General features: G+C 43.9%; 1 protein-coding gene across 2 annotated transcripts in view; it reads left to right on the top strand.

Annotated features, from left to right (window-relative positions):
• DPYSL3 (dihydropyrimidinase like 3) overlaps nt 1-13,831 on the top strand; it is a gene marked incomplete at both ends in the record, with an annotated part of 112,268 nt that overhangs the window by 94,270 nt on the left and 4,167 nt on the right. For both annotated transcript variants that reach the window (XM_079702502.1, XM_079702503.1), the window contains 5 exons: nt 2,393-2,513; nt 6,053-6,209; nt 6,879-7,020; nt 11,170-11,340; nt 12,560-12,739. In XM_079702502.1, the coding sequence (XP_079558628.1) occupies nt 2,393-2,513; nt 6,053-6,209; nt 6,879-7,020; nt 11,170-11,340; nt 12,560-12,739 (771 nt within the window). The remainder of the gene's footprint in view (nt 1-2,392; nt 2,514-6,052; nt 6,210-6,878; nt 7,021-11,169; nt 11,341-12,559; nt 12,740-13,831) is intronic.

The raw sequence follows: 13,831 nt of genomic DNA on the forward strand, positions 1-13,831 counted from the left end.
GGAAAAACGCCAGCGTGTCTGCGTTGGGCTGAATTGGACTAATTCGAGCTTTGGGTAGTAACGCAGGCTCTCCCACTGGTCAGAAGCCGTCATCAGCGATGCAACCAATAGCCAGCCTTCAAGGAACACTTGCCTTGTTCCAGGATTGAGCTAATTGCCTTACAAGGATTAATTCTCTGAACAGCCCTGTGTGTCAGGTCCTATTATTATCCCCACTTTATGGACCAGGAAACTGAGTCTTTGGGAAGTTGTGTAACATCCCTGAGATCACCTGGCTTCTAAGTGGTAGAACCAGAACACAGGTCCAGCTCATGAGAGAGGCTGAGCTCTAAGATCCTGCTTTGTTAATAAAATAAGGGAAGATTTATTATTTCTTACTCATTAAATTCAACTGGGTTGGTTAGTGTATTTGAAAACATGAATTCTACATTAGGGTGGGCTGGAGGAAATCAGTGATAAAAGAAATCTTTGTGTTGAGAAGCCTGGGAATTATTAGTGTAAGAAATGCCTGTGGGAACGAACCCATCGCTGACCACCCGTTGCTGCAGGAAAGGACTTAATGCCTAGTTGCCTTCACTGGTTATTTATACATACTGGTGTTGGGATTGTGTTTTGCCAGAGATTCTGCCCTGAGCAGATAGGGGAGCAAAGACTTCCATCACATGTGGCCTTTGTGATAATCACAGGGAGAGGAGAGAATAGGCCAAGGGAAAACTCTAGCTACGCTGATGCAGCGCCCACTCTGGCCAGACACTGCTCTCACCCCACCATCCCCTGCTACACCCTCCCTATCTCCACTTCTTTTTTTAATTTTTAATTTTTATTGGTGTATAGTTGCTTTCATTACAGAGTATCGAGTAGCATTCCCTGTGCTGTACAGTAGGCCCTTATTAGTTATCTATTTTATATATAATAGTGTGTATACGTCAATCCCAATCTCCCAATTTCCCTCCCCTGTCCCCCACCCCTGGTAACCATAAATTTGTTTTCTATGTCTGTGACTCTATTTCTGTTTTTAAAATAAGTTCATTTGTACCATTTTATTAGATTCCACATTTAAGTGATATCATATGATGTTTTCTCTCTCTGACTTACTTTACTTATGATAATTTCTAGGTCCATGATAATCTCTAGGTCCGTCCTTGTTGGTACAAATGGCATTATTTCGTTCTTTTTTATGGCTGAGTAATATTCCAGTGTGTGTGTGTGTGTGTGTGTGTGTGTGTGTGTGTGTGTGTGTACCACATCTTCGTTTTCCATTCATCTGTCGATGGACATTTAGGTTGCTTCCGTGTCCTGGCTGTTGTGAATAGTGCTGCAGTGAACATTGGGGTGCATGTATCTTTTTGAATTATGGTTTTCTCTGGATATATGCCCAGGAGTGGGATTGCTGGATCATATGGTAACTCTATTTTTAGTTTTTTAAGGAACCTCCATACTGTTCTCCATAGTGGCTATATCAATTTACATTCCCACCAACAGTAAGAAGGGTTCCCTTTTCTCCACACCCTCTCCAGCATTTATTGTTTGTAGGTTTTCTGATGATGGCCGTTCTCACCAGTGTGAGGTGATACCTCATTGTAGTTTTGATTTGCATTTCTCTGATAATTACTGATGTTGAGCATCTTTTCATGTGTCTGTTAGCCATCTCTGTGTCTTCTTTGGAGAATATCTATTTAGATCTTCTGCTCATTTTTGATTGGGTTGTTTGTTTTTTTGACATAGAGCTGCATGAGCTGTTTGTATATTTTGGAGATCCCTTGTCAGTCACTTCATTTGCAAGTATTTTCTCCCTTTCTGTGGGTTGTCATTTCGATTTGTTTATGGTTTCCTTTGCTGTGCAGAAGCTTTTAAGTTTAATTAGGTCCCATTTTTATATATATTTTTTAAATTTTCATTACTCTAGGAGGTGGATCAAAAAAGATATTGCTGCGATTAATGTCAAAGTGTGTTCTGCCTATGTTTTCCTCTAAAAGTTTTGTAGTGTCCAGCCTTACATTTAGGTCTTTAATCCATTTTGAGTTTATTTTTGTGTATGGTGTTAGGGAGTGTTCTAATTTCATTCTTTTACATGGAGCTCTCCAGTTTTCCCAGCACCACTTATTGACGAGACTGTCTTTTCTCCATTGTATATCCTTGTCTCCTTTGTTGTAGATTAGTTGACCATAGGCGGGTGGGTTTATCTCTGGGCTGATCTCCACTTTTGAGAAGCCCAGTAAAGCAACACAGCTGGGAAGCTGTAGTTCTGAGGTTTGGGTCCAGGGTGTCTAACTGCAGATCTTCTAGGCTTTTAACCTCTGTCCAGCACTGCATTCTCAGTTTGTAGAGACAGGGGAGTGGCACTCTGAGAGGTTCATGCTCCCCTTGACTCCCAGGGACTTTTTTTTTGCAGCTGGAAGCTGAGGCTGTGTTCCGTGCCATCACCATCGCCAGCCAAACCAACTGTCCTCTCTACGTCACGAAGGTCATGAGCAAGAGCGCAGCTGACCTCATCTCGCAAGCCAGGAAAAAAGGTGATTTGTGTTTCGAAGATCTCAGAGCCCCTAACAAGCCATGTGGCTCCTTTCCCTTGGCTGTCCTGTATAAATGGTGCCTATTTTGCTCATTGCCTTGCTCTCAGGGAAGCCCCTCATCCTTGTTAGCCCATTGGATCCTTTCTGCATCCTGTGTGGATGGCAGGATCCCAGGATGTCTTCTACTTGGCAGATGAGTAAATTGAGGCTCAGGAAGGGTAAGTGGTCTGCCCGAGATGACACAGCTTGAATCAGTTCTTTGGAGAATTGGTGCATCTCTTTTCCTCCCTGTGATCTTTCACTGTCAGTTCATGTTATCTGAACTTTATAAATGGACATATTAATGAAGATTATATTTGGTGCAGCAGTCAAAGAACCTACTCAAATGGACTTAAACAAGTAAATTATTGGTTGAGGGTGTTTCAGGCATGGCTGGATCAAGGGGTTTAAACACTGATATTAGGGCTCTATCACTGTTATTCCTTTCTGGACTCTGCTTTCCTCTCTTTTCAGTATGAACAATGACAAGAATAAATACTAAGAGCTGCTCTTGTCCTCCACACTTGGTGGGGGCATGGTGAACATCTTTTCCAATAGCTCAAGCGAAAGTCCCCAGGAATACTGCCATTGCCTTGGCTTAGGTCGTGGGCTCATCTCTGAACCAATATCTGCTCTGGAGATGGTATAATTGATTGGCCAGGGTTGAGGGCAGAGTACAGGGAGGAGGTCCCACCCCCTGAGCCACTCAGGGTAGCACAGGTTATTTCAGAGAAGGCGTTGAATGGGTCTCCAAAGGACATCCAGCAGTGTGGCCTTCATGACCCGGCTCTGTCCCCATGGCCTTCTGACTGCTGCTGCTTTTCTCCATGGCTGTTAACTCGGCTTCCTTTGCTCACCTTGTGCTAAGCTCAAGTTTACCCTCATTTCAAAACTTGCTTTCCTGCTTTCCCTTCTTGTCCTCAGTGACACACTAATGGGCTCCCTTGTGAACAGAGTGTGGTTGAGACACGGGAGCCGTAGGGTTCTGTGTTTGGTTGGGAGGGAGGATTTCCTAGGCCTGGCTGTATGATTGTGACTGCCATGTGCCCGTGGGACCAAGCTGAATGATTCATCTACCAAACCCAGAACTGGTCTGTAAAACTCCACGTGTGAGTGACGGGGGCGGCTAAAAATAGTCCCAGCTGCCTGATGGCCGAGTGTTTGGCTGCCTGGCCTTCTGGCAAATGGGACCCTTTTCTTACGGGAGGGGAATCTCCCTCATTGCCCCGCCAGCCTTTCTAGCTGGCAGATTCTGGGGCACCACCTGCCTTACCCTGCTCACGGGAAGCCTGCTGTTTTCTCGCTCGGCTTTTAAGTGTCTCCATGTGATATGGCCCGGCTGCTTCGCTGGGTATGAGTCATCAGGACAGAACCAGGAAAGAAGCCCAATGCTGCTTACCCATCCTTGGAGAAGGGAAAAAGGAAAAGAAAAGTGCACGGGGACACCTCCATTCCTCTCCCCATGGCAACCTACTATCCGCACCCTGTCATGCATCCTGCTGATGGCCACATCCTGCTTGGGACCCATTCTCGGATGACCTGGGGGCTTCAAAGACAGTGTGTTTCAATTATATGCTGGGTCTTATTTTAAATTCCATGTAGAAAAATTCCTTACCCTTAGCCTTTTGGCTTCTGACTCTCTGGCAAGGAGAACTAGTACAGCTGTGTCTCTAGGGTGGAAGGGAGGCATTATTTTAGTGATGAAAAACCGGCTGCTGAGATGGAAGCCAATAAACATCTCATGAACTGTCATTCTCGGGGAAGGAGTCAAGAGCATTCAGAGCAGGAAGACCGTGTATGGCAGGGTTCACTCTTGCCTCTGGACCAGGGGACTATTTAAGCCCCAGGGTGTTTAATCCCCAAGTGCTCTTCAGCATCTCTGCACGGCTGCTCAGAATCAACATTAGGAATTTCAATTTAATGAGGACCAACTGTATGCCCTGCGTTGAGGGAAATACTTTAAATGTATTATGATGTAGAATTCACAAAGCACCAGGAGAAACTGGCCTTTATTATCACCATTTTTCAGATGAGGAAATTGAAGCACATCTTGTCCAGAATCTCCCAGCTTGGAGGGCTAGTCTCCAAATCCAATTGTGTCAATAATATAATTACAATCTCTACTTAATTCTAGTCTTCCGTCTAAAGATTGTCCAAAGGGAGAGGTCTTCCACTTTTAAGGTTGTATTTCTCTTAATAGTACTTGAATGCTTGCCTTGACTTTCATTTCTTCATTTCTCTGTGGTCCCATATGCTTTAGTTTGGTAAATATTTTTGGAGAGTCCTTGAAATTCTCTTTAGTCCTGTGTGGATCCTTTTCACTGCCGCCCCAAAGAACAAGGCTGTCCTATATGAATCATTGCCATTGCTTCCTTCTTTTCCCCATGGCAGACATCACAAATCAATCATGAGCCTTTTCTAGTGAGACCAGAAGCATATTTAGAATTCTTCCCAACACAGAAATCCAGGCAACTAAAACCAATTGATTGGAGTTGAAGCAAGGCAAAACCTGTAATCCTAGCCATAGACGCTTCTTAAACTTCCACCTTGTGGGGAACTTGAATGTGGAAGATGGAGGACCAAACTTAAAGAAGCCAAGGGCTGCACAGGAATCGTTAGCCCAAGATTCTGGCACAAAGAAACTTGGTACCAACCCACCGTCTATGAGATAGCATTTGCCTTCTGTATCACTATCCCTTCTTCTTTCAGAAGCTCAGTTTAGATCAGTGTATGTCCCAGTATCCTTCCTCCCCTCTCCTTAGTTTGGGCATTCCAGCCTCTCATTCTAGACACAGGGTCCGGGAAGCTAACCTCAGCTTTGCTGTGTCCCTGGTTGTCGGGTGTCCTTGAGCAAATCACTCATTGCCTTAGGTTAAGGAGTAACAAACATGATGCAAATAAGATGTGTCATCCTCAGGAACCGGTTTTACTTTGTGGAACCAAAGTATGTCTTTGCGACAGCAGGATGTAGCGGTTCCCAGTGATGTGGGCACGTATGGGGCTTTGGGCTTCTACAGTGGGGAAGAGTAAGAGGTGTAAAAGAAATCACATTTGCTTAGCGTCTCTTATGTGCCAGACACTTTGTGTATGCCAAACCTTTCATTTTCACAAGGCTGAGAAGTAGACATCGTCTTATTTCATCAATTCCAGGACCTATTTATTCCACGTTTTAACATTTCTGAAATGAGGATGAATCTTACAATTAATATATATATATACATATATATATATATTTTTTGCCTCAAATGTTAATTTGCCTCAGAATTTGAGAATTGATGCTGCATCTTGCAACCAGTGGCTTCTACAGAATACAGAATTGTTCCCATTTAGAAGATAGAAAAGCAGAGGCTTAGAAAAGTGGGGGAACACAGACTTGAACCCAGGCCTGCCTGACTCCAGAGCCACAGCCTTGAGTAGGCTTAGGGGCTGTGATTATCTAAGCCCGGCCCAGGGCAGCACATATGTTATATCACCCATTACCTCTGTCCTACCTGTTGCAGGAAACGTGGTCTTTGGTGAGCCCATCACTGCCAGCCTGGGCACGGATGGGACCCATTACTGGAGCAAGAACTGGGCCAAGGCAGCTGCGTTTGTGACATCCCCACCTCTGAGTCCTGACCCAACCACCCCTGACTACATCAACTCCTTGCTGGCCAGGTTGGTTCAGAATGACAAGCAGCGGGCATTGTGTGGAGGCATCTTGGGAACGATGGGATGAGGACTGGAGCCGCCCATCCATCAGCTAGACTAGAGCCTGCAGTGAGGAAAAAACATCGAGAATTCCCCTGCAGTGTTGAGCACAGATAACAGGCTCTTCCCCAGTGTATTTTAAAAGATACTACAGTGATCATATTAGTAATGGTAACAGCAGTTAATACATATTGTATGTCAAGCACTAGGGTGAGATTACACGTGTGATCTCATTGTTCCCATAACAACGCTGTGAGTGAGGAACTATCATCACCATTTCACAGACTGAGCAACTGAGGGTCCGGGAGACAAAATCATTTGCCCAGTTTTGATGACCACCTAACCAAAATTACAGGGAGACTAGTTTGCTGCTGCCCTCTGTGGATAAGTCCCATCACTCATTTGGGTCCTTTTTGTTACACAGAGGTGATCCAATCCCACCCCGTCATATTCCAGATAGGGTAACTGAGCCCTAGGGAGGGGAAGAAATTCACCCAAGTTCGCCTAGTTGGCAAGAGGGAGAAGGATTCCAAACTCAAGTCACGGCACTCCACGCGCCTACACTAGACCCTCATTTCTGGGCCCCTGCGGTGCCTCTAACCTCCCCGTTCACATGGAGCTTTTCTCCTTTGCCAGTGGGGACCTGCAGCTCTCCGGCAGTGCCCACTGCACCTTCAGCACTGCCCAGAAGGCCATCGGGAAGGACAACTTCACAGCCATTCCCGAGGGCACCAGTGGTGTGGAGGAACGGATGTCTGTCATCTGGGACAAGGCCGTGGTAAGGACCAAGGTCATAGGAGGGCATCCAGGGCCAGATCAGAGCCTCCTGCCGCTGCTCCTCTTTGCCCTGTCATGGGGGTGCTGGGGGTACAGATGAGGCCTCATACCTGCCCAGGTGTCTCTGGAGCCAGGTGGCTCAGGCGGTTTGGGAATGTCCCTTCTAGAGTGATGAATCCTGGGGGCTGAGGTTCTGAGGAGGCCTCCTCTAGATTGTTAAGGGCTAGGAACCAGAAACACAGATCATTTATCTGATGGTATGAATGATCTGTGCTTAAAATAATAGTGAATTAAAAATTCTTTTTGTTCGGAGAGTTTTATTATCTCTTTTGAGAGGGTTGGATATAATCCTCTGAAATAATAAGCAAGGGGTCTGTGACTAAGACTCAAGTCATTTGCTCACCAAGGAGTGGTGTGTGGTCATCCAGGCTGTACAGGTGATTGTCTGTCAGAGTCTCTGGCAAAGTGGCCTGGTTTTATTTTCCTTGTTTAACATCACAGAAGCTGGAAAAAAAAAAAGTCATGCAAATGAAGTCACTTCCTAAGATTTGAGTAAAATTAATAAATAACTCATTATTAAGTTGATCACTTCCCTCTGTTTTATTTTTAAAACCCTAAAGATACTCATTTCAGAGCCAAATAGAATACATATCTACACAGTGTAATCCAAGTTTCCCTTTTCTTGGCTCCCAGGAAGCGCAAAACTAGATTTTAAACTAAATTCTTCTTTCCTTACCCAAGTTGTTTTGTGAAGGGGGAAAGTATAAATATTTTTGTCTCTTCTCTTACAAACTTAGATTTTTTTTGTCTTTTTTTTACATTGTTATCTATTTATGAATGTGTGTATATACTTATCTTGGCACTATCTGGAACTGTTAAAAAAGAATATATATTTTTAAATTACCAACATGATGCATGCTCAATAAAGAACATTTGTAAACTACAGAAAAGTACACACATGAAAGAAAACAAAACTCACTTATAATCCCACAACCCAGGGATAACCATTGTTATCATTTGGGTGAGGTTCTTCCATATTTATCCTGTGCCCATGCAAATACAAACATACTATCTGAGATATGGGCTCATAATTACATTTGTTTTTATTGTGAACTGTCTATAATCCTTTTTGGAGTTAGAAGGGATAAATAAGTAAGTACATGTCCAGAAAAAAATGCATACTTCCAGAGCAGTCACTTCCATCTTCTTTATCTTTCTTTTTTTTTTTTTATCTTATTTTTTTTTGAGAAAGATAAGTGTTAGCTCTTCTCTAAATGTTTGATAGAATTCAACTGTGAAGCCATCTGGTCCTGAACTTTTGTTTGTTGGAAGATTTTTAATCACAGTTTCAATTTCATTACTTGTGATTGGTCTGTTCATATTTTCTATTTCTTCCTGGTTCAGTCTTGGAAGGTTATACCTTTCTAAGAATTTGTCCATTTCTTCCAGGTTGTCCATTTTATTGGCATAGAGTTGCTTGTACTAGTCTCTTAGGATGCTTTGTATTTCTGCAGTGTCCGTTGTAACTTCTCATTTTTCATTTCTAATTTTATTGATTTGAATTCTCTCCCTCTTTTTTTTGATGAGTCTGGCTAAAGCTTTATCAATTTTGTTTATCTTCTCAAAGAACCAGCTTTTAGTTTTATTGATCTTTGCTATTGTTTTCCTTGTTTCTATTTCATTTATTTCTGCTCTGATCTTTATGATTTCTTTCCTTTTACTAACTTTGGGTTTTGTTTGTTCTTCTTTCTCTAGTTCCTTTAGGTGTAAGGTTAGATTGTTTCTTGAGGTAGGATTGTATTGCTATAAACTTCTCTCTTAGAACTGCTTTTGCTGCATCCCATAGGTTTTGGATCGTCGTGTTTTCATTGTCATTTGTCTCTAGGTATTTTTTGATTTCCTCTTTGATTTCTTCAGTGATCTCTTGCTTATTTAGTAAGGTATTGTTTAGCCTCCATATGTTTGTGTTTTTTACGTTTTTTTCCCTGTAATTGATTTCTAATCTCATAGTGTTGTGGTTGGAAAAGATGCTTGACATGATTTCAATTTTCTTAAATTTACCGAGGCTTGATTTGTGACCCAAGATGTGATCTATCGTGGAGAATGTTCCCTGTGAACTTGATAAGAAAGTGTAATCTGCTGTTTTCAGATGGATTAGATGGATTGTCCTATAAATACCAATTAAATCTATCTGGTCTGTTGTGTCATTTAAAGCTCGTGTTTCCTTATTAAGTTTTCTGTCTGGATGATCTGTCCATTGGTGTAAGTGAGGTGTTAAAATCCCCCACTATTATTGTGTTACTGTCGATTTCCTCTTTTATAGCTGTTAGCATTTGCCTTATGTATTGAGGTGATCCTATGTTGGGTGCATACATATTTATAATTGTTATGTGTTCTTCTTGGATTGATCCCTTGATCATTATGTAGTGTCCTTCCTTGTCTCATTCTTTATTTTAAAGTCTATTTTATCTGATATGAGTATTGCTACTCCAGCTTTTTTTTTTTTTTTTTTTTTGTGGTACGTGGGCCTCTCTGTTGTGGCCTCTCCCGTCACAGAGCACAGGCTCCGGACGCACAGGCTCAGCGGCCATGGCTCACCGGCCCAGCCGCCCTGCGGCATGTGGGATCCTCCCGGACTGGGGCACGAACCCGTGTCCCCTGCATCGGCAGGCGGACTCTGAACCACTGCGCCACCAGGGAAGCCCCCAGCTTTCTTTTGATTTCTATTTGCATGGAATATCTTTTTCCATCCCCTCACTTTCAGTCTGTATGTGTCCCCCTAGGTCTGAAGTGGGTCTCTTGCAGACAGCATATATATGGGTCTTGCTTTTGTATCCATTTGGCAAGCCTGTGTCTTTTGATTGGAGCATTTAATCCATTCACATTTAAGGTAATTATCAATATGTATGTTCCTATTGCCATTTTCTTAATCGTTTTGGGTTTGTTTTTGTAGGTCCTTTTCTTCTCTTGTGTTTCCCACTTAGAGAAGTTCCTTTAGCATTTGTTGTAGAGCTGGTTTGGTGGTGCTGAATTCTCTTAGCTTTTGCTTGTCTGTAAAACTTTTGATTTCTCTGTCAAATCTGAATGAGATCCTTGATGGTTAGAGTAATCTTGGTTGTAGGTTTTCCTCTTTCATCACTTTAAATAGATTGTGCTTCTGGCTTGTAGAGTTTCTGCTGAGAAATCAGCTGTTAACCTTATGGGAGTTCCCTTGTATGTTACCTTGTATTTGTTGTTTTCCCCTTGTTGCATTTAATAATTTTTCTTTGTCTTTAATTTTTGTCAATTTGATTACTATGTGGCACGGCATGTTTCTCCTTGGGTTTATCCTGCCTGGGACTCTCTGTGCTTCCTGGACTTGGGTGGCTCTTTCCTTTCCCATGTTAGGGAAGTTTTTGAACATAATCTCTTCAAATATTTTCTCAGGACCTTTCTCTCTCTCTCTTCTCCTTCTGGGACCCCTATAATGTGAATGTTTGTGTATTTAATGTTGTCCCAGAGGTCTCTCAGGCTGTCTTCATTTCTTTTCATTCTTTTTTCTTTCTTCTGTTCCATGGCAGTGAATTCCCCCATTCTGTCTTCCAGGTAACTTATCCATTCTTCTGCCTCAGTTATTCTGCTATTGATTCCTTCTAGTGTATTTTTCATTTCAGTTACTCTATTGTTCATCTCTGTTTGTTTGTTTTTTAATTCTTCTAGATCTTTGTTAAACATTCCTTGCATCTTCTCGATCTTTGCCTCCATCCTTTTTCCGAGGTCCTGGATCATCTTCACTATCATTATTCTGAATTCTGTTTCTGGAAGGTTGCCTATCTTCACTTCATTTAGTTGTTTTTCTGGGGTTTTATCTTGTTCCTTTATCTGGTCCATAGTCCTCTGCCTTTTTGTTTTGTCTGTCTTTCTGTGAATGTGGTTTTTGTTCCACAGGCTGCAGGATTGTAGTTCTTCTTCGTCACTTCCATCTTAACCCATGCATTTAACCATTTTCCCTGGGTGATGGTGACAGCCCCACTGATTCTGTAGCTTGCTGGGTGGACTTCTGTGCTCACCACCTCAGAGGTCCCTCTTTGTATATGTGGGCCTTTGTGGTCCCCCTGCTCTGAGCTCAGAAGCCCTAGATGGACCATTTTGTGTGTGTACGTTTCAACAGGCCACGGGGAAGATGGATGAAAACCAGTTCGTGGCCGTGACAAGCACAAATGCTGCCAAGATCTTCAACCTGTATCCCCGCAAGGGAAGAATATCTGTGGGCTCTGACAGCGACCTGGTGATCTGGGATCCAGATGCTGTCAAGATCGTCTCTGCCAAGAACCACCAGTCGGTAAGACCTGAGCAGGTGGGAGTGGAGCGGAGTGGGGAATACGGGCAGGGAACGTGGTTGTGAGAGACGTGTGTTTGTGGTGAACCAGGATAGTCAGGCAGGGATGTGTTGTAATAACATACCATCCCCAATTCCCAGGGACTTAAAACCTCAACAGTTTCTTTGTCACTCCTGCTTTCCAAAATGGGTCGGCAGAGGAGAGGGGCTCTGCCCATCACAGTCACTCAGGGTTGGGGGCTGGTAGAGGCACCAACTCTACACGTGCTATGATTGCTGAGGTCGGGGACCAGGACATGGCTCTGAAAGCTTTTCCGAGATATCACTTCCTCTCACCCTGCACTGGCCAGAGCCAGGCCGGAGGCCATACTTTACTCCAGGAGGTCAGGAAGTACAAGGATCCCTTGTGCCTAGAAGGAGAAAGAATGGGAAAAAAATTGGTGAACAGCTCTGATGACTTCCTCATGAGGAGTTCCATGTGAAAGATGATAGTTAAAGCCCAGTACCTAACAGAAAGTGTTTTAAAAATACAGTGCTTGTTAGTAAAAAGAGTATTTTTCAAGCACTTAAGTTTCAGGCACTGTGCTTTTAATTTGTTGAATCTTTGTAACAGTCTTCTTCAGGTAGGCACTATTATTAAGGAAGTGGAGATGCAGAGATGAAATAATTTATGCAGCAAGTAAATGGTGAAGCTAGGATTCAAACCCAGATAACTTGACTCCAAACTGATATCCTTAACCACTTTTCAATAATTCCTTGCACTTACTGAATAAATGAAGGAGGTAGGGAAGAAGCCCATTTTGGGTGGTAGTGGCCTTTGCTTCAACATTGTGTCATATTACATTGTTTAATTTTGAGCTAGTGGGGACTTAAGGGTCACGTAACCCATCTACCCAGTACAAGATGGCAAATACACCGTCTCTGGTAGTTATCCACCTTCTCTTCGAGCACTGCCAGTGACAAAAATTTTCTTCCACATGAGGACCTTACTTAAGATTGGATGCTTCTCTTTGCTAGGAAGCCCACTCTTAGCCAGCATCTGTCTCCTGAGGCCTCCACCCACCAAAAGCTTGCAGATGCTTTGTAAGCTGTTCCTGGCTTACCTGGTGCATCAGTTCCTAGTGATGCTGAAGGCAGGATCCCAAGCACAGGAGAACCGCGTTCCTCTTTCTGTCCTTACTGCACCCATAACCAAGGCTTTGTCCCTCGCCCCTGTCTCTAGGCTGCAGAGTACAACATCTTTGAAGGGATGGAGCTGCGCGGGGCTCCTCTGGTGGTCATCTGCCAGGGCAAGATCATGCTGGAAGATGGCAACCTGCACGTGACCCAGGGGGCTGGCCGCTTCATTCCCTGCAGCCCCTTCTCGGACTATGTCTACAAGCGCATTAAAGCCCGGAGGAAGGTGAGAAGCAGGCAAAGCCCAGAGGTGGGGGTTGATGAGCTCTGTGTCCCATTCAGCACAGGGACAGGAACCATGAGATGGGGAGGGGTCTGTGTGCTCTAGATCCTCCCAAAGAAATTCACAGCAATGATCTCTTCCCGAAGACCATTGCACAGATTTAATGGACTATAGAAGGGGGTTTCAAAAACTTTCTTGGCTAAAGAAAGCTTTTTTGCAAACGATTTCCCCCCATTTTTAGAGTGCTTTTCCTTAAAGTAATTAAACATTTTAATAATTCAAAATAAAGTCCGTATCTATTTTTTGTTAATAATTTACTCTTCAAGGCTTACAAAGAGAACCAGCAGTCCACACCCACCCCTCTTTGTCCCATCCCACATCTGTCTGATGCTGCTCCATTGGGGCAAATGTTTATAACTCTTTTAGCAAGTATATAAAATCTTATTTATGTCCCTGATTTCACAGATAAATAGGTAGATGCATACACAGCCATATGGGTACATGTTTGTGTGCATGTCTGCCTACCTCCCTACACGTTACAGACAGAGAGCTCTAGCTGATGCAGGTGTGAGGCCCAGAACTCTGTCTTTCCAGCTCCCTCTCCTATACCCACACTCATCTCCAGGTCGCCTTCCTGTAGGGAAACCTTAGGGCTCCTCAAAACAGGGTTTGACCAGCTCTGGGATTGTGGGATTTGAGCCGTGATACTGACCTCGTCTGTTAGGATAAAGTCATCTTTGCACATGGGATGGGGGAGATGGTGGGGAGAGGAGGAGGAAGGGGGCTCCCTTTGTAAGTCACTGGGGGCCAGGCCAGAGGAAACAGAACCATGCCACCTCCGTGCCTGGACCCACCACAGGGGTTTCCAACTTCCTTGCAGAGTACGTTGCCTGGGAAACAGGCTCCGAAGGGGAGATTTTCACGCAGGAGGTTTGCTGGGTGTTGCTTTCAGGATCACCCCTTGTGGCAAAATGAAGGAAGCAGAATAGGGCAGAGGGAGAAGTCAGGCTGGGACGCAGCTGTAACCAAGGCCTCAGCTGGACCTCAGGTGGGCTGGTCCTTGAAAGGGGTCTGGGCCTTATATTCACTCCCTCC

Source organism: Hyperoodon ampullatus (assembly GCF_949752795.1).
Source record: "Hyperoodon ampullatus genome assembly, chromosome: 4".
Lineage (NCBI taxonomy): Eukaryota > Metazoa > Chordata > Mammalia > Artiodactyla > Ziphiidae > Hyperoodon > Hyperoodon ampullatus.